This window comes from Archocentrus centrarchus, chromosome 8 (assembly GCF_007364275.1).
Source record: "Archocentrus centrarchus isolate MPI-CPG fArcCen1 chromosome 8, fArcCen1, whole genome shotgun sequence".
NCBI classification, from domain to species: domain Eukaryota; kingdom Metazoa; phylum Chordata; class Actinopteri; order Cichliformes; family Cichlidae; genus Archocentrus; species Archocentrus centrarchus.
In genome coordinates this window covers 23,367,747-23,386,507 of record NC_044353.1, presented here as the reverse complement: position 1 = coordinate 23,386,507, position 18,761 = coordinate 23,367,747, and the positions used below count along the sequence as shown (strand labels likewise).

Genomic DNA, 18,761 nt, shown 5'->3' with positions numbered 1-18,761 from the left:
AGCACACAGACTTGAAGAGGGAGCTTTGATGTATATACCGGGGACAACGTAGGAGCAGCATCCACATCACTGCAGACGCAGTCCCGATCTGTCTGTCATTCTCCAGTTACCTTCTCCCGTCACTTGTGAATAAGACCCCAAGATACTGGAACTCCTCCACCTGGGGCAGCAACTTGTCCCTGAGTCAGAGTGGGCACTCCATCCTTTTCCGGCTGAGGACCATGGCCTCAAATTTAGAGGTGCTAATTCTCATGCCAGCCAATTCACACTCGACTGCGAACTGTTCCACTGCGAGCTGGAGGCCATCACCTTTTGAAGCCAATAGGACAGCATCATCCGCAAAGAGCAGAGATGAGATTCTGAGGCCACCAAGGCGAAAGCCTTCCGCCACTTGACTACACCTAGAAATTCTGTCCATAAAAATTATGAACAAAATCTGTGACAAAGGACAGCCCTGGCAAAGTCCAACACCCACAGGAAATGAGTCAGACTTATTGCTGGCAATACAGACCAAGCTCTCAGTGGGGCTGTATAGGGACTGAATGGCCTGCAACAATGGGCCAGACACCCCAGACTCCCGCAGGCCCTCCCATAGGATACCCTGAGGGACGCAGTGGAATGACTTCTCAAAGTCCACAAAACACATGTAAACTGTATGGGCAAACTCCCACGCACACTTGAACATTTTTTTTTTTTTTGCATTTTTAGCCACAGCAGCTTTTATTGGCAGGGAAGAGAGAGAGGAAATGGGGGAAAGATACAGGGTAAGACACACGGGAAAATTGGCAACAGGCAGGGACTCGAACCCGCACCGCCCGCACCGCGGCATGTGTATGTGTTTGCCGGCTTCACCACTAAGCCACCTCTTCAAGAGGATGAAGAGCTGGTCCAGCATTCCGTGAGCAGGACGAAAACCACATTGTTCCTCTTGAATTTGAAGTTCGACTAACGGACGGACCCTCCTTTCCAGCACCTAGGCATAGACCTTACCAGGGAGGCTGAGGAGCGTGATCCTCCAATAGTTGGAGCACACCCTCCGGTCTCCCTACTTAAAAGATGGGGGCCACCACCACGGTCCACTAATCCAATGGCACCGCCCCAGATCTCGATGTGATGTTGCAGAGACGTCTCAGCCAAGATAGCCCTACAACATCCAGAGCCTTCAGGAACTCAGGGTGAATCTCATCCACCACAGGGGCCCTGCCACCAAGGAGTTAATTAACCACCTCAGTGACCTCACCCCAGTGATGGGCGAATCATCCCCCTCGTCCCCGTGATAAATGAAAGGGTTAAAAAAAAATGAATTTGAAGGCACAATAGGTGTAGACATAAAATTGTCACTGTTGATGTAATACTGTTGTATCCCTAAAATTTCAAACTTCCATCCATCCATCCATTCTCTTCCGCTTATCCGGGGCCAGGACACGAAGCCAGGAGCCTAAGCAGAGAAGCCCAGGCTTCCCTCTCCCCAGCCACCTCCTCCAGCTCATCTGGAGGGACCCCAAGGCGTTCCCAGGCCAGCCGAGAGATATAATCTCCCCAACGTTTCCTGGGTCTACCACGGGGCCTCCTCCCGGTGGGATCATGCCCAGAACACCTCACCCAAGAGGTGGCCAGGAGGCATTCTAATTAGATGCCCGAGCAACCTCAACTGGCTCCTTTCGATGTGGAGGAGCAGCGGCTCTACTCTGAGCCCCTCCCGGATGACCGCACTCCTCACCTTATCTCTAAGGGAGAGGCCAGCCACCCTTCGAAGGAAACTGCTTTCTGCCGCTTGTATTCACAATCTTATTCTTTCGGCCACTACCCAAAACTCGTGGCCATAGGTAAGGGTAGGAATGTAGATTGACAGCTTCGCTTTTACACTAAGCTCCCTCTTCACCATGACAGACTGGTGCAGCGTCCACATCACTGCAGAAGCAGCCCCAATCCATCTGTCGATCGCCCGCTCCCTTCTCCAATCACTCGTGAACAAGACCCCAAGATACTTGAACTCCTCCACTTGGGGCAGGAACTCGTCCCTGAGCCGGAGAGGGCACTCCACCCTTTTCTGGCTGAGGACCATGGCCTCAGACTTAGAGGTGCTGATTCTCATGCCAGCTGCTTCACACTCGGCTGCAAACCATTCCACTGCAAGCTGGAGGTCACCCCCTGATGAAGCCAAAAGGAATGCGTCATCTGCAAAGAGCAGAGATGAGACTCTGAGGCCACCAAGGAAGCAGCCTTCCGCCACCTGGCTACACCTAGAAATTCTGACCATAAAAATTATGAACAGAATCGGTGACCAAGGGCAGCCCTGACGGAGTCCAACACCCACAGCAAACAAATCGGACGTATTACTGGCTATACGGACCAAGCTCTCACTGTGATTGTACAGAGAGTGAATGGCCCGCAACAACGAGCCAGACACCCCATACTCCCCCAGGACCTCCCACAGGATACCCCGAGGGACACGGTTGAATGCCTTCTCCAAGACCACAAAGCACGTGTAGACTGGTTTGGCAAACTCCTACGCACACTCGAATATCCTCGACCAGGACAAAAACCGCATTGTTCCTCTTGGATCCAAGGTTCGACTAACAGGCGGACCCTCCTTTACAGCACCCTGGCATAGACCTTAACGAGGAGGCTGAGGAGTGTGATCCCCCGAAAGTTGGAGCACACCCTCCGGTTTCCCTTCTTAAAGATGGGGACCACCACCCCAGTCTGCCAATCCAATGGCACTGCCCCAGATCTCCACGCAATGTTGCAGAGGCGTGTCGACCAAGACAGCCCTACAGCATCCAGAGCCTTCAGGAACTCAGGGCGAATCTCCTGGTGGCCCTGCCACCAAGGAGTTGTTTAACCACCTCAGTGACCTCACCCCGGTGATGGGCAGGTCATTCCCCTTGTCCCCAGACTCTTTGGTGTTAGCGGTCCTCATTTAGTTTGGACCAGTAAAAATAAGATGGGGCCTGGCCAGTAAAAACTGCCTTAAAAATAAAATTAAACTGAATTCTATATTGAACAGGAAGCCAATGCAGCGAGGCTAGGACTGGGGTGGAGTGATTAGCAGTCTAGCTGGTGAATTCCACACCACCTGCAAATGTGTTAAAAGACACAAAGTAAAGGGAGTTACAATAATCCAGACAAGAAGCAATAAAGACATGAATTACTTTTTCCAGATGATGAAAAAACAAAAAAACATTTGAATTTGGCAATGGTTCTTAATTGTGAATAGCTATTTTGACAACAGAACAAATTTGTTTGTTAAAGCAAATCTCTGAGTCAGAAAAAGACATTCAGCTCTTTTGCATGACGCTTTAAATATGGGGTGAGATGATCTAAATTGCCAGCAAAAGCACGTCTAATTCTGGATGGACTGAAGATGATAACCTCAGTTTTGTCACTGTTTAACTGGAGAAAGTTATTAGTCATCCAGCCTTTAATATCTTTTATGTTAAATAGAGGCTGTAGAGAATCCTGAGATGAGGTGAAAGGTAAAGCTGTCAGTCATCGGCATTGAAATGAAAGGAGTTATGTCTTACAATAATAATACCAAGTGGAAGCAGATACAAACAGAAGAGGACTGGCCCAGGATTGACCACTGAGGGACCCCACAAGAAAAGGGCAGAGGATGAGAAAAAAAAGATCAACAGACACAAAGGAAGTCCTGTCCTTAAGACAGGAACTGAACTAGTGAAGAGCTGTACCCTTAACACCAACCCAGTGTTTGAGGCAAGCCAAGAGAATGTTATGAGCCTCGATATCAAAAGCAGTTCTAAGGTCCAACATGATCAGGGCTACATTACCACTTGAATCTAAGGTGAGTTACAGGTCACTGGTCACTTTTAACAAAGCTGTTTCAGTGCTATGAACAGCTCTGAAGCCCAAATGGTTCTAGTATCTCAGGAAAGGCAGCAGTTGTGACATGACAACTTTTTCTATCACTCTTGAAATGAATGACAATGTGGAGATAAGCCACTTAGCATCAACGTTTGATATTTTAAGTAGAGGCTGGATTACAACTGTCATGATCCAGTAGTGAGGCAGGCATGAAGTGGACCCAAAATGTAGAACTCGGAGGCGGAAGAAAACTTAAACACAGCTTTTATTGCTGGCAGGTAACAGGCAGTAACTAAACATAAGAACATGAATACCTGTACAATGCTCTAGACAAGAAATTAAAATACTGTCATTCACTGTATCACAAGCAGTTGTTAAATCTAGTAAAACTAGGATCACATAGTCCCTAAAAGAATATCATTAAAAACCCTCAGTAGTACAGATTCAGTGGCATGAAAAGACTTAAAACCAAACTGAAACATCTGAACTTTAAATCAATTCTTAAAAACCAAAGCCACCCCGCTTCCTCTTCCAATGCATCTTGGAGGTGCTGATATTGGAGAAGTCACATGGAAAAGTTCACCAAAAACAGATGAATCTCCAACTCCAGCCCATGTCTCAATTAAGAACAACAGATGAGACACAAGAAGCAAAACTTAAAACAATGCACAGAGAATACCACTCTCAAAATGAAACAGGAAGTGAAACAGGCAAATGAAAGAACTTAACACAGGAGACTTGACACAGGACGAAGGGACACTGAGGGACGAACCAAACACTAAAACAACTGGGAACTAGAAACAAAACTAAGTGCACTATAGTATATGTGAAGTAAATATAAACCTCAAACAAACCAGAGATCACAAAGAATCAAATTAACAAAACTTCAAAGTCCAAAAAAACCTCAACACTGGACAACAGATCCAGGCCCATGACAAAAACATTGATCACTTGATATTGTACACCTAGCAAAGCACTAAAAGATTAGCCTGTCTTGACTGTAATGTGCTCTTCTGTAATGGCAGGGCTAAAAAGAAGCAAAGCAAGTCAGATATGTTTCCTGTTTGGGTTGTAGCTCCTCCTTAATCATGTGTCTACTCTGTGTTGATTTATTTATTTTTTCATTTCTGCCTAAATAGAATTATAGTGAACATATTGTACTTTATCCCTTACCTATACATCCATACTTTTTCAGCAAAATAAATCTGAAAAGTAAAACATAAAAATGAATAAAGAAAATTAATTAATTGAAATGATATATCTCTTTCAAGCTGGGATATGGTGTTAACACCATATCTAAGTGTGTCCTATAAATATATCCTTCTCTTCTGCCGAACACAAATTGCTCCCCCTTCCCTTTGCTGGATTTATTTTCGACCATGATAGTACCTGTTGACCTGCTATTAAGATGGCAAATATTAAGCCAAGTATGTGCAAAACCTGGATATGAAAGTTAATCCTGGCTATGATCCCAGACTTTCCATTCCTTAAATCATTCATCACTTACTCAATATGTCAAAACTGTAACTTAAAGGTTGTATCTTTTTTTTTTCCTTACAGAAGCACACAAATGGTATTTGTAACAAACATTTTTCTGCATTAAATTATCTGTACTGGTCAGTCATCCTTAAACTCTCTTCCCAGTAGAGATATATAACACTTGTCTGGCATTAACTGAAAATCTGACCATGAATTTTATTTCAGATGTCTGAGACTATTATGCCCTGTAACTTTACACGAGTGACATTTCAAGACTTCTCCAAATTTAAATCTCATTGCTAGCTGTGATATTAAATTAATATGACACACATGAGCTTAGTATAAACTGTTTCAACTTAATATGAGTTTACCTTCAAGATTCATTGCAATAAATAATCCAAAAACCATGCAATACACTGGTGTAATTTACCACTAAATGTTTGGTGGACATTACTGCTGTGCTCAATATTTATGAGCATAATCATTTTCAGAAATGAATAAGCCAAATTACATTGGCATTTTCTTTTAATAGGGAACAAAGCTCTCTTGACATAAATTAGATGTATTTTCTGTTGTATTAGAAAAGAAGTATTTGAGTTATATATAAATATTCTCGATGCAGTTAAAGTATGAACTAAACTGAACATGCACTTTTAATAAAGTTTTGCAAAATGTTCATTAGATATATAGAAAATGAAACATGATAATTAATTTATTTTTGACCATATCAATATCAAGCATTAAGGTGTCAGACATTCCTGACCAAATTGAGTGAAGCACAAATGCTGAAGAGGCAGAGCAGTTGTGTATAAAAGCAGCAGCTCTGGACGATTGCTCTCACTGTCAGGCATCTTAGGCAGGTGAGTACAGTAAAATATTCCTCTACCATATTTCTGTTATTATATCTGTTGATTAATCTTTTGATCAAATATTTTTCTCACTTCCACATTTTTATAAACATTTTGAATTTTAACATATTTTTAAATCTTTGACATACTCAAAAATCAATGCAAAATTTACATGGATGTATCTTTAATCTTGTTTTTAAAGCACCTTGACATACACAGGATACAAAGAAATTTCTGTTCACAACTGAGGTAATTTCCATAAAAAAAAAATAATGGGGTTTAATTGTGGGTTATAGAAAAACAATATGACTTATGTGTTGATCATCATATTTTCAGTGTCCATTAAAGTGCCAAAATGAGCACAGACGCGGAGATGGAGCAGTATGGCCCGGCGGCCATTTACCTCCGGAAGCCAGAAAAGGAGAGGATTGAGGCCCAGACTGCTCCATTTGATGCCAAGACGGCCTTCTTTGTGACAGATGCTGATGAGATGTATGTCAAGGGTAAACTTACCAAGAAGGAGGGTGGTAAAGCCACTGTTGAGACAGATGGAGGAAAGGTAGATGAATAATCTATGTGCTTTATTTATCTGTTTAATATAGAGAGCCTAATTGTGAAAGATGACGTTGTGTAACTAATCTTAAATTTCTATTCAGACAGTCACTGTGAAAGAGGATGAAATCCATCCTAGGAACCCTCCAAAGTTCGATAAGATTGAGGACATGGCCATGATGACCCACCTTAATGAACCAGCTGTGCTGTTTAACCTCAAAGAGCGTTATGCATCATGGATGATCTACGTAGGTTTTCACTTTGCTGTGCGTGAAATAAACATATCATGCTGCTCTGTACATACTCAAATATAGTTTATCCTCTATAACGACAGACCTACTCTGGGTTGTTCTGCGTTGTCGTCAATCCCTACAAGTGGCTTCCTGTGTATGATGCTACATGTGTAGCAGCATACAGAGGAAAGAAGAGGATTGAGGCTCCACCCCACATCTTCTCCATCTCTGACAATGGCTATCAGGCCATGCTCACTGGTAAGATCCATTTACAATTAAAACATTCAAATGCAAATTAAAAGCTTACAGTTTATTACAGTAGTCATTCATTTTTATTCAAATAATTAGATAATAAATGAATTAATCCTTAGCTTGTCTAAGAAATAATGAAAGCAGAACTCATGTGAAGCTTGTATGTTTTGAATTTAGATCGTGAGAACCAGTCTGTCCTGATTACGTGAGTAGAATACAAATCTGTGTGCAGTATAAATATATAGTGTAAACTTTACAATACCAAAGTTGAAATTTAACAATGTGTCCCCCAGTGGAGAATCTGGTGCAGGAAAGACTGTCAACACCAAACGTGTCATCCAGTACTTTGCAACAATTGCAGCTCTTGGAGCAAAGAAGGCTGAGCCAACACCTGGCAAAATGCAGGTAGATTCATGATTTAGGATCAAACTATTTGTGCCAGGAAAAAATCATTTTTGGAAGTTCAGCTCACATAACTACAATATCTTCTTGCAGGGCTCACTTGAGGATCAGATTGTTGCTGCCAACCCTCTGCTGGAGGCCTACGGCAATGCCAAGACTGTGAGAAATGACAACTCCTCTCGTTTTGTAAGTGACTAAGAGTGAGATAATGAAAGAGAGACATTTATGACTTCCTCTCATAAAAGGTAATGCTAATAAAGATCTGCCTCTCCAGGGTAAATTCATCAGGATTCACTTCGGCACTACTGGCAAGCTGAGTTCAGCTGATATTGAAACGTGTAAGTTTGAATCACAGTTTAAATTACAGTTATCTGTGCTAGAAATTGTACTTAATTATGCAATCAAATTTATTCAAGCTATGAGAAAATAGTTTTATTTTCTGTTGCATTCAAAGAAAAAAATCAAATTTTATGTATTCAGTTGGACACAATACATCTGAAGCATAAGATTAGATATACGTAGACTTACGTACCAGAGATGGGGTACTTAACTCTAAGTATAAAGAATTTTATATACTGTGGTGAAGTACAGATATGCATGAAAAAAGTGTGGTCACAGCCAAGCTAATATATACAGTATGACCAGGAGCTAAGAAGTGATGTTGGTCTGGCAACACTTCCTGGTGTAACGCAGAGTGATTATGATGTGTGTAATTATATGTAGGAACAGATTTCAGCTCCACATAATGTTTGTGGTATAAGAAGGTGAAGATAGGCATTCTGTGACTCACCAATGGTATTATTAAACCAAAATAGAATTGAAAAAGTTCAAAGCATCCCCATGACTGTGTTTGCAGAAGCTAAAAAAATGGATGGATGAATGATCCATGCTGTCAGCTTGATATAACATGTTACTCTGTCATGAATGTCTACACTCTCCAACTGAATCTGTTCTTAGATCTGCTGGAGAAGTCCCGTGTCACCTTCCAGTTGTCTGCTGAGAGGAGCTACCATATCTTCTATCAGCTGATGACTGGCCACAAGCCTGAGCTCCTGGGTATCGTTTTACATTTCATTTATTGCAGTATTAAATTTTATATAGCATTATATTTTATATTATAAGGTGAAAACCATTATCAGAGAGAAAACACCAACAGACAATGAGACAATTTCCAATGAACAAGCACTTAGAAAAGATGGGAAGAAAGAAAAAAAGGAAAAAACTCAGACAGGACCAGGCTCAGAGAAGAGAAAAAGAAATAGAGAAGACAGAAATAGAGGGTATAAAGAGGCAAGGAAAAACTACAGGAGAGATTAGACCAAATTTATTGCATGCCGTAGTGGCATACAAACAAATCAGGAGTGAAAAGAGGCGAGTGGAGAAGAAATTGTCAGTACACCATAGCAAGTCTCTCAGCACCCTGAGCCTTTGACCCCTTGCCCCCCCCCCCCCCCCCCCCCCCTAAATTTTTTTAAGTAAATCAGGAGTTCACAACGTCTGATGATAAGACTTTGACCAGTGAATTTGAGGTAGGTGTTGTTTTGAGCTTTTGTCTGGGGTGGAAGTCCTTTTTGGGGCCATAGCCAGCTTGCACACACTGCCAGCAGAAGGTCAGATAAATTTCACTTTTCAACATGTATAAATTTAAATAACATTGCACAAAAAATATCCGTAATATGCATGAATATGTAAAAAAAGCATATTTGATTGAGTGAAGATAGTGTTTCAGTCGTTGCCTCAGGGCAACACTGTGCAGGTAGACCACTTGTTTGAAAAATTTTATGCTCATGTATGGAGATGTGCTCTATTTGCTCTATTATCTACTATTACTCACTGGAAATGGATACACAAACGTTCTGTGGCAGTACGGAACATGATCCATCATTTAGGCTATGACCAGCTCTAATTTTATGATTCCTAATTGTCATCAGACAGATGTCTTGTCTGGTGACAATGAGTCTGTCAATGAAGAGAAAAAGATGGAGGTCAAGGTTTCCAGTGGTCCTCTTGTGGTTCCCAGGGGCAAAGCAGGATGTGGGCCCCCGGGGCCTGCTGGAGGTCAGGGTTCTTGGTAGTTGGCTTGCGGTTCCACAGGGCAAGGCAGGGTGTGGGTCCCCAGGGCCTACTGGAGTTCAGGGATCCAGTTTTTCTACGTGACAGAGATCCTGCTAGGGTCTTGTGGCAGCAATTTTCCCAGGCAACAGTAAGACAATCAAAGGAACCGTGCTGGGGCACCATAGTGGCAATATCACCAGGTGATGGTGAGCACCAGTCTTGAGCCAGGGCCACAGCATGGTCTGTTTTAACCCTGTGCATGGAGCCTGTTAAAGGGATAAACCAGACGAATCCATGGTCTCCAGAATCTTTGGGAGATGGGTGTCTGGAAATATGGGCCTTGGAATTTGGCCCCCTTGCCTACGCCTTCAGGCGGTTGGCTCCTGCACCCTGCAGGCTCGCCTTTATTCCTGGTTGGGGTCCTGCTTCTGGCATGGAGCGGTGGGGGGGTGGAGGTGGCACTTCCCCCTGGGTATGACCATTCAGCAGTGAGACTAAAATACCCTGTCTGTCTTGGCTGTCCTATGACAAATCCCCTGTCGCAGGATGGTGGTCCACAGCACAGCCAATGGGGGCCGTCAAGCACATGAAGTTTCTCAAACCCTCCCACCCTCAGGACCAGGTGTTCTCCAACTACTCAGGCTCTGGGTGCAGGTCCACCATGCTGGCTTTCCACCAGAAAGCCTCACCCTAGTCAGGCCCATATGAGCTTTAGTACTCAAATTCAGAAACACAAATGCACAGTGCACCTAATCTCTAAGCCAGTGATTGATAAACATTCACATTTGATGTTTGTTATAATAACAATTGTTAAAATTGTTTTCTTTTTTTCCTGATAATATAAAAAAATCATGCCATAGAGGGCTAACATTAAACCACATTTAAAAAAGTAAAGTATAGCAGGTGTCGTTCTCCTGAATCTAAACTGGGAGCTGGTTCCACAGGAAAGAAGCCTGATAGATGAAGGATCTGCCTCCTGTTCCACTTCTGGAAACATTAAAGACAATATCCTGAGAAAATCTCATTCATGTTGGTTATTGTGTTTTACAGAGGCTCTTCTGATTACGACCAACCCCTATGACTACCCAATGATCAGTCAGGGTGAAATCACTGTCAAGAGCATCAATGATGTGGAGGAGTTCATTGCAACTGATGTAAAATCACATTTGACTTTCTTATCCTTAACCATCAATCTCTTTTCATTTTCAGAATATATATGTTACTTTCATGCTTATGTTTTGCAGACTGCTATTGACATCTTGGGCTTTAATGCTGATGAGAAGATAAGCATCTACAAGCTGACCGGTGCTGTGATGCATCATGGCAACATGAAATTCAAGCAGAAGCAGCGTGAGGAGCAGGCTGAACCTGATGGCACTGAGGGTAACTGACAAAATAATATAATTTCATGTAGTGGAAAAAACATTTGAAATAATGTAGATTAGAGAGTCCACTTCCCTGCCAATTTCACAAGAGAGCCCAGTTTCATGCTGATCACAGAGCCAGCCTGCCTGAACAGTTTGTCTAGCCTATATGTGTCCTTCCTGGATGTGCTGCCCCCCCCCCCCCCCCCCCCCCCCCCCCCCCCCAGCATACCACGGTGTAAAACAGGACACTTGCTATGACAGTGTGATAAAACATCTCCAGGAGTTTCCTGCAGATGTTAAAAGACCACAGCCTCCTCAGATCGTACAAAGTGCTCTCTTCTTTCCCGTACAGATGATCTGACAGTTTGCTGTGTAACCACAGTGTAATATGTATTGTGCTTTTTTCTCTTCAGTGGCTGATAAAATTGCATACCTCTTGGGCCTGAACTCAGCTGACATGCTGAAAGCTCTGTGCTACCCAAGAGTCAAAGTCGGCAATGAGATGGTGACCAAAGGTCAGACCGTACCACAGGTAATTAGAAGAAAATTTTTAAAAGATTAGCATTTTGACATATGAACAGATATTATTGTATTATTATTATTGAGAAAAGTAAATCAAAATTCTCTTCTCCTAGGTCAACAATGCTGTCTCGGCTCTGTGTAAATCTATCTATGAGAAAATGTTCTTGTGGATGGTTATCCGTATCAATGAGATGCTGGACACAAAGCAGCCCAGACAATTCTTCATTGGAGTGCTGGATATCGCTGGATTTGAGATCTTCGATGTGAGCAGTTGAACAATATCTCAGCACTTTTCAAGTTAAACACTGTCTTGCCATGAAATTAAATACCTTTGTGTAATTACAGTTCAACAGCTTGGAGCAACTCTGCATCAACTTCACCAATGAGAAACTGCAACAGTTCTTCAACCACCACATGTTTGTCCTGGAGCAAGAGGAGTACAAGAAAGAAGGCATTCACTGGGAGTTCATTGACTTTGGTATGGACTTGGCTGCCTGCATTGAGCTTATTGAGAAGGTAAGTAAGTACTCTTGAAGAAATGTACATGTAGGTGCAAATGTTGCCTCCCTTGAAATTTTAATATAATATGAAACTTGTTCTCAGCCAATGGGCATCTTCTCCATCCTTGAAGAGGAGTGCATGTTCCCCAAGGCCTCTGACACAACTTTCAAGAACAAGCTGCATGATCAGCATCTTGGCAAGACCAAGTGCTTTGAGAAGCCAAAGCCTGCAAAGGGCAAGGCTGAGGCCCACTTCTCCCTGGTTCACTATGCCGGTACAGTGGACTATAATATCACTGGCTGGCTGGACAAGAACAAGGACCCACTGAATGACTCAGTTGTTCAGCTCTACCAGAAGTCTTCAAACAAACTGTTGTGCTTGCTGTATGCAGCCCATGGCGGAGCTGAGGGTAAGACATAAGAGTGATCTGAGTAATCAAAAAACTCCAGTATCCAGTACAGATGATATAACTATGATGTGCATACTGCAGACTAATATCTATAGTGTGAAAAATGCACACATTTGTAAAAAGGCATTTCTAATAAATACCTCATATATTATTTTCTTTTAAAGCTACAAGACAGTGACTGAAATAAGATTTACTGTAAGGGATGTAATCACTGTGTATTTTGATATTTTAGATGAGGAACATTTTGTTTATTTTCAGAGGTATGAAACTGCCTGTTACACTTTTTTAAGACACCTGAATTTTGTCATTCATCAAACACTACACTACACCTTTACAATATTTATTCAGTCTAACTAATCAAATTCACTGTTTCTGAAAACAGAGGCTGCTGGTGGCAAAAAGGGTGGTAAGAAGAAGGGTGGTTCCTTCCAGACTGTGTCTGCTCTTTTCAGAGTATGTATATATTTATATTTTAGAAAAACTATTTAAAAATCCATGTTTAAATATTGTTAACATATTATCTAATGATTATGATCTACAGGAGAATCTGGGCAAGCTGATGACCAACTTAAGGAGCACTCATCCTCACTTTGTCCGTTGCCTGATTCCCAATGAGTCAAAGACCCCAGGTAAAAAGGAAACAAGTGTACTAACTGCACTAAGTGTTACAGAGTGATGCAAAGACAGATATGAATTTATATAAATTTCTGACTCTCAGGTCTTATGGAGAACTACCTGGTCATCCACCAGCTGAGGTGTAATGGTGTACTGGAGGGCATCAGAATCTGCAGAAAGGGTTTCCCCAGCAGAATCCTCTATGGTGACTTTAAGCAGAGGTGACAATTTCAGTTTAGGAAGAACAGATTTGTTTAAGTCGATGTGAAAAACTATTATGGAGAACATCATAATAAAAGCTGAAATGCCAATGAGTAAAACCATAATTCTCTTACAGATACAAAGTACTGAATGCCAGTGTCATCCCAGAGGGACAGTTCATTGACAACAAGAAAGCTTCAGAGAAGCTGCTTGGCTCCATTGATGTGGATCACACACAGTACATGTTTGGCCACACTAAGGTACATTTCAATATATTTATAGGCATAAAGAGTGTCCATTTGCACTCCATTACATTATTTATTTATTTACATGATAAAATAGGTGTTCTTCAAAGCTGGTCTGCTGGGTACCCTAGAGGAGATGAGAGATGAGAAACTGGCTGAGCTGGTGACCATGACTCAGGCTCTCTGCAGAGGATACGTCATGAGGAAAGAGTTTGTTAAGATGATGCAGAGGAGGTAACATTATCATACACAAGTGTTCTAATTTGGATCACCTTTGTTACAATAAGAGCACACTACACTCAAAGTAATGCCTTCATGTTTGGTTTTTAGAGAATCTATCTACTCCATCCAGTACAACATCCGTTCATTCATGAATGTCAAGAACTGGCCATGGCTGAAACTGTACTTCAAGATCAAGCCTCTTCTGAAGAGTGCTGAGACTGAGAAGGAGCTCCAGAACATGAAGGAGAACTATGAGAAGATGCAGACAGACCTGGCTGCTGCCCTGGCCAAGAAGAAGGAACTGGAGGAGAAGATGGTGAGCCTGCTGCAGGAGAAGAATGACCTGCAACTTCAAGTGGCTGCAGTAAGTAGAAACAAAACTGTGACTCTATAACATCTATAGTTCATGTATGTGGCTTAGATATAAAAAGGCCACATGGGTGTCTCATCCTCTGATTGTGTATGTGTCATAACAAAACTAATTTTACTGAATTAATAATTCAATATACACAAAAACACTAAATAAGATATAATTGTCTGTTCAACATGTATTATAGGAAGTTGAGAATCTCTCTGATGCTGAGGAAAGGTGTGAGGGGCTCATTAAGAGCAAGATCCAGCTGGAGGCCAAACTCAAAGAGACAAGTGAGAGACTGGAGGATGAAGAGGAAGTCAATGCTGAGCTGACTGCCAAGAAGAGGAAGCTGGAGGATGAATGTTCTGAGCTGAAGAAGGACATTGATGACTTGGAGCTCACCTTGGCCAAAGTGGAGAAGGAGAAGCATGCCACAGAAAACAAGGTTCAGTTCATATTCATAGGCTTTCTTGCGGCCTTATAGGCCACTTGAAGTTTCCAAATATTTATCAGATATTTTTCATATTTAATCAATATTTCAGGTGAAAAACCTGACAGAGGAGATGGCATCTCAAGATGAATCAATTGCTAAGTTAACAAAGGAGAAGAAAGCTCTCCAAGAGGCCCATCAGCAAACACTGGATGATCTCCAGGCAGAGGAGGACAAAGTCAACACTCTGACCAAAGCCAAGACAAAGCTGGAACAGCAAGTTGATGATGTAAGAAAACTATTATCATGATGCTTTTGTTTTTTTAACTGAAAAGACTGTTGGTACTGAATTATTGTCTTTCAAACCACTCAAATCAACTGTCATTGTCTTACAGCTTGAGGGCTCACTGGAGCAAGAGAAGAAGCTCCGCATGGACCTTGAGAGAGCCAAGAGGAAGCTTGAGGGAGATCTGAAACTGGCCCAGGAATCCATAATGGATCTGGAGAATGACAAGCAGCAATCGGATGAGAAAATCAAGAAGTAGGAGTTGTTTATTATTGTTAATAATGCTCTTTTCACACATTGCACTCCAACAATCATATTGACTGTGATGGTAAAACCTCTCTTGGTTTCTGCATCAAGGAAAGACTTTGAAATCAGCCAGCTTCTCAGCAAGATTGAGGATGAACAATCCCTTGGTGCTCAACTTCAAAAGAAGATCAAGGAACTTCAGGTATCACTAATCATTATTGATTGATATTGTTCATTATTAAAAACATGCTTCTGTGTAGGTTCCAGGTGATTGCCCTATTAATATTAAACTTCAATCTAGGCTCGTATTGAGGAGCTGGAAGAGGAGATTGAGGCTGAGAGGGCTGCTCGGGCTAAAGTAGAGAAGCAGAGAGCTGACCTCTCCCGGGAGCTTGAGGAGATCAGCGAGAGGCTCGAGGAAGCTGGTGGAGCAACAGCCGCTCAGATTGAGATGAACAAGAAGCGAGAGGCTGAGTTCCAGAAACTGCGTCGCGATCTTGAAGAATCAACTCTGCAGCATGAAGCCACAGCAGCAGCTCTCCGCAAGAAGCAGGCTGACAGCGTTGCAGAGCTGGGAGAGCAGATTGACAACCTCCAGCGTGTCAAGCAGAAGCTGGAGAAGGAGAAGAGCGAGTACAAGATGGAGATTGATGACCTCACCAGCAACATGGAGGCTGTTGCTAAAGCAAAGGTGTGGACATTGCTTATAAACAACAGAGTTCTCATCTTTCACATTTCAGGACTTTAAAAGCAGATATTAATGAACTTTTAACATGGGCATCATCATACTTATTATGACAGAGCTTTATTTATCCCAGATTTGAGGAAAAATTCAAATTTAATGTACAAATGTTAACTTCTATATTTAAATGTTATAAATCTTGTTTCTAAATAAAACATAAAATTGTTGACAGGGCAACTTGGAGAAAATGTGCAGGACCGTTGAGGATCAGCTAAGTGAGCTCAAAGCCAAAAACGATGAGAATGTTCGCCAACTGAATGACGTTAATGCACAGAGAGCAAGACTTCAGACAGAGAATGGTAAGTGACCAAAAATTACACTCAGTCTGAGAATTTTGTGTATCTTCATTTCGTTTTCTCTTTATGTGCACTTTAAGAAATTAGTGCAGTAAAAACAAGTGCAACATATATAGATGTAAAATGTAAAATGTGACATGATTTTTGGATGCAAATCATAATGTGATATTTAGACTCCCCATATACCAGTTTCAATTCCTAAATGTTGCAAATACAACAAATGCAGTAGAATTTTAACCGGAATTTTAAAGACAAAAGACAGTTTATGAAATTTTACCTTATTTGACCTTAAAGAGCGGTCAATGGTCCAACGTGACATGATATTTAGAATCCCCATATATTATTTCCTATATGCCTAAATGTTGTCAATACAAACAATGGAAGAAAGAAATATATTTCGAAATATCTCTGTATAGCATTGCTATCACTTTGACCTTCAGATCAATCTATTGACCTTGAAGGAGAGGTCAGAGGTCAAATGTGACATTACAGTTTTATAATGTCTTTACATGCCACTTTCTATATGTTCACAATACACACCAAACTTGTAAGAATCAGTTTCTAAGTTATTAGGCTTTTTGTCCATTTTCAACCAATAAATCATTAAGTTGACCTTGAAGAGCTTGGTGGATGTAAGCCAAATTTTAATGGATTGTTAACATGACCCCACTCTACACCCTTACACTGTTGCATCAGAATTCATTACAAACTTTTTGAGCTATCGTGTCTACAGACACAATGAATGACATGCATGCAAATGCTACCAAAAACAGAAATACTAGTAAAATACTAATAAAATACCAGTACAAAGACTGATAAAAAAATACTAGTCTGTTGGTGGGTTCATCAGGTTTACACAATTTAATATTTTGGTCACATAGAGGTGACCTAAAACTCCAACCAATAGGGAACATAAAGCTCAGCTTAATACCTGTGTGTTAATTACAGGTGAGTTTTCTCGTCAGCTTGAGGAGAAAGAAGCTCTTGTTTCTCAGCTCACAAGAGGCAAGCAGGCCTTCACTCAGCAGATTGAGGAGCTGAAGAGACATGTTGAGGAGGAAGTGAAGGTTTGAACTGTTTATATCTTCTTTAATGTAATTGCACTTACTAACCAAATTATAAAATTTTTAAACAATCACCATAAACATTTTTCTTCACACAGCACTGGATGCAAAATTCATTCCATCATTAAAATTGTCCATCTGACATTGATTGTGTGTTCAAAAGGCCAAGAACGCCCTGGCTCATGCTGTTCAGTCAGCACGCCATGACTGTGATCTGCTCAGAGAGCAGTTTGAGGAGGAGCAGGAGGCCAAAGCTGAGTTGCAGCGAGGAATGTCCAAGGCCAACAGTGAGGTGGCTCAGTGGAGATCCAAATATGAGACTGATGCTATCCAGCGCACTGAGGAACTGGAGGAGGCCAAGTAAGTCATGATCATTTCATTGTTTAAGCTTGTTTCTATCAAATGTTTTGCTTTTTAACAAATACAAAAATCTTTTGGCAACAGGAAAAAGCTTGCCCAGCGCCTGCAGGAGGCTGAGGAGTCCATTGAGGCTGTCAACTCCAAGTGTGCCTCTTTGGAGAAGACCAAGCAGAGGCTGCAGGGTGAGGTGGAGGACCTCATGATTGATGTGGAGAGAGCTAATGCTCTGGCTGCCAACCTTGACAAGAAGCAGAGGAACTTTGATAAGGTAAAGTTTTAAACAAAACCAGTATCATCAGAAGAGGGAAACACCCATAATGATAACTAATGCTTTCATGAATCTATATAAATATAGGTGCTGGCTGAATGGAAACAGAAGTATGAGGAGGGTCAGGCAGAGCTGGAAGGAGCCCAAAAAGAAGCTCGTTCTCTCAGCACTGAATTGTTCAAGATGAAGAACTCATATGAAGAGGCTCTGGATCACCTGGAGACCATGAAGAGAGAGAACAAGAACCTGCAGCGTAAGTTTAGCTTGCTATAGCTCATATGCATATGATACTAATATTGTGACATCTATTGGTATGATTTCTTTTGTTTGCATATATCATCTGTTAGTATTCTAACTCTTGGCTGTGTTTGCTCTGTAGAGGAGATCTCAGATCTGACTGAGCAGATTGGTGAGACTGGAAAGAGCATCCATGAGCTGGAAAAAGCCAAGAAGACTGTTGAGACTGAGAAGTCTGAAATCCAGACAGCACTGGAGGAAGCTGAGGTAATGGATTTTATAAAAGCTGATTTTGTTTGTTATGAAATGAATAAAGACACCTTTTGTCCAGTATTTGTTTTAATTACATTTTTTAACCTGTTTAAATGATTTAAAGGGCACTCTGGAGCATGAGGAGGCCAAGATTCTTCGTGTTCAGCTTGAGCTCAACCAGGTCAAAAGTGAGATTGACAGGAAGCTGGCAGAGAAGGATGAGGAGATGGAGCAGATCAAGAGGAACAGCCAGAGGGTGATTGACTCCATGCAGAGCACTCTTGATGCTGAGGTCAGGAGCAGGAATGATGCCCTGAGAGTCAAGAAGAAGATGGAGGGAGATCTGAATGAGATGGAGATTCAGCTGAGCCATGCCAACAGGCAGGCTGCTGAGGCCCAGAAACAACTGAGGAATGTCCAGGGACAACTTAAGGTGAGTTTGTAGATCATTTGGTTTAAAAGGAAAAAACGAAGAGATTACAATGTTAATTGTTCTT

At 41.7% G+C, this 18,761-nt stretch overlaps 2 protein-coding genes across 2 annotated transcripts in view; both read left to right on the top strand.

Annotated features, from left to right (window-relative positions):
* Window positions 1-18,761, top strand: part of LOC115784095 (myosin heavy chain, fast skeletal muscle-like) — a 43,727-nt gene that overhangs the window by 23,298 nt on the left and 1,668 nt on the right. Inside the window, exons 2-34 of the mRNA XM_030735180.1 lie at window positions 6,372-6,401; window positions 6,489-6,711; window positions 6,809-6,952; window positions 7,039-7,195; window positions 7,367-7,394; window positions 7,483-7,594; window positions 7,685-7,777; window positions 7,866-7,929; window positions 8,549-8,647; window positions 10,697-10,800; window positions 10,891-11,029; window positions 11,427-11,545; window positions 11,649-11,798; window positions 11,881-12,051; window positions 12,139-12,445; window positions 12,828-12,898; window positions 12,987-13,074; window positions 13,164-13,281; window positions 13,398-13,521; window positions 13,604-13,740; window positions 13,837-14,092; window positions 14,286-14,528; window positions 14,626-14,802; window positions 14,909-15,054; window positions 15,157-15,247; window positions 15,347-15,736; window positions 15,960-16,086; window positions 17,032-17,150; window positions 17,311-17,507; window positions 17,592-17,775; window positions 17,863-18,028; window positions 18,155-18,279; window positions 18,389-18,697. Coding sequence (XP_030591040.1) covers window positions 6,508-6,711; window positions 6,809-6,952; window positions 7,039-7,195; window positions 7,367-7,394; window positions 7,483-7,594; window positions 7,685-7,777; window positions 7,866-7,929; window positions 8,549-8,647; window positions 10,697-10,800; window positions 10,891-11,029; window positions 11,427-11,545; window positions 11,649-11,798; window positions 11,881-12,051; window positions 12,139-12,445; window positions 12,828-12,898; window positions 12,987-13,074; window positions 13,164-13,281; window positions 13,398-13,521; window positions 13,604-13,740; window positions 13,837-14,092; window positions 14,286-14,528; window positions 14,626-14,802; window positions 14,909-15,054; window positions 15,157-15,247; window positions 15,347-15,736; window positions 15,960-16,086; window positions 17,032-17,150; window positions 17,311-17,507; window positions 17,592-17,775; window positions 17,863-18,028; window positions 18,155-18,279; window positions 18,389-18,697 — 4,959 coding nt within the window. The 5' untranslated portion in view covers window positions 6,372-6,401; window positions 6,489-6,507. The remainder of the gene's footprint in view (window positions 1-6,371; window positions 6,402-6,488; window positions 6,712-6,808; window positions 6,953-7,038; window positions 7,196-7,366; window positions 7,395-7,482; window positions 7,595-7,684; window positions 7,778-7,865; window positions 7,930-8,548; window positions 8,648-10,696; window positions 10,801-10,890; window positions 11,030-11,426; window positions 11,546-11,648; window positions 11,799-11,880; window positions 12,052-12,138; window positions 12,446-12,827; window positions 12,899-12,986; window positions 13,075-13,163; window positions 13,282-13,397; window positions 13,522-13,603; window positions 13,741-13,836; window positions 14,093-14,285; window positions 14,529-14,625; window positions 14,803-14,908; window positions 15,055-15,156; window positions 15,248-15,346; window positions 15,737-15,959; window positions 16,087-17,031; window positions 17,151-17,310; window positions 17,508-17,591; window positions 17,776-17,862; window positions 18,029-18,154; window positions 18,280-18,388; window positions 18,698-18,761) is intronic.
* LOC115784094 (myosin heavy chain, fast skeletal muscle) overlaps window positions 6,533-18,761 on the top strand; it is a 33,687-nt gene continuing 21,458 nt past the window's right edge. The window contains exon 1 of the mRNA XM_030735179.1: window positions 6,533-6,625. The gene's annotated coding sequence lies outside the window, so the exon portion shown is untranslated. The remainder of the gene's footprint in view (window positions 6,626-18,761) is intronic.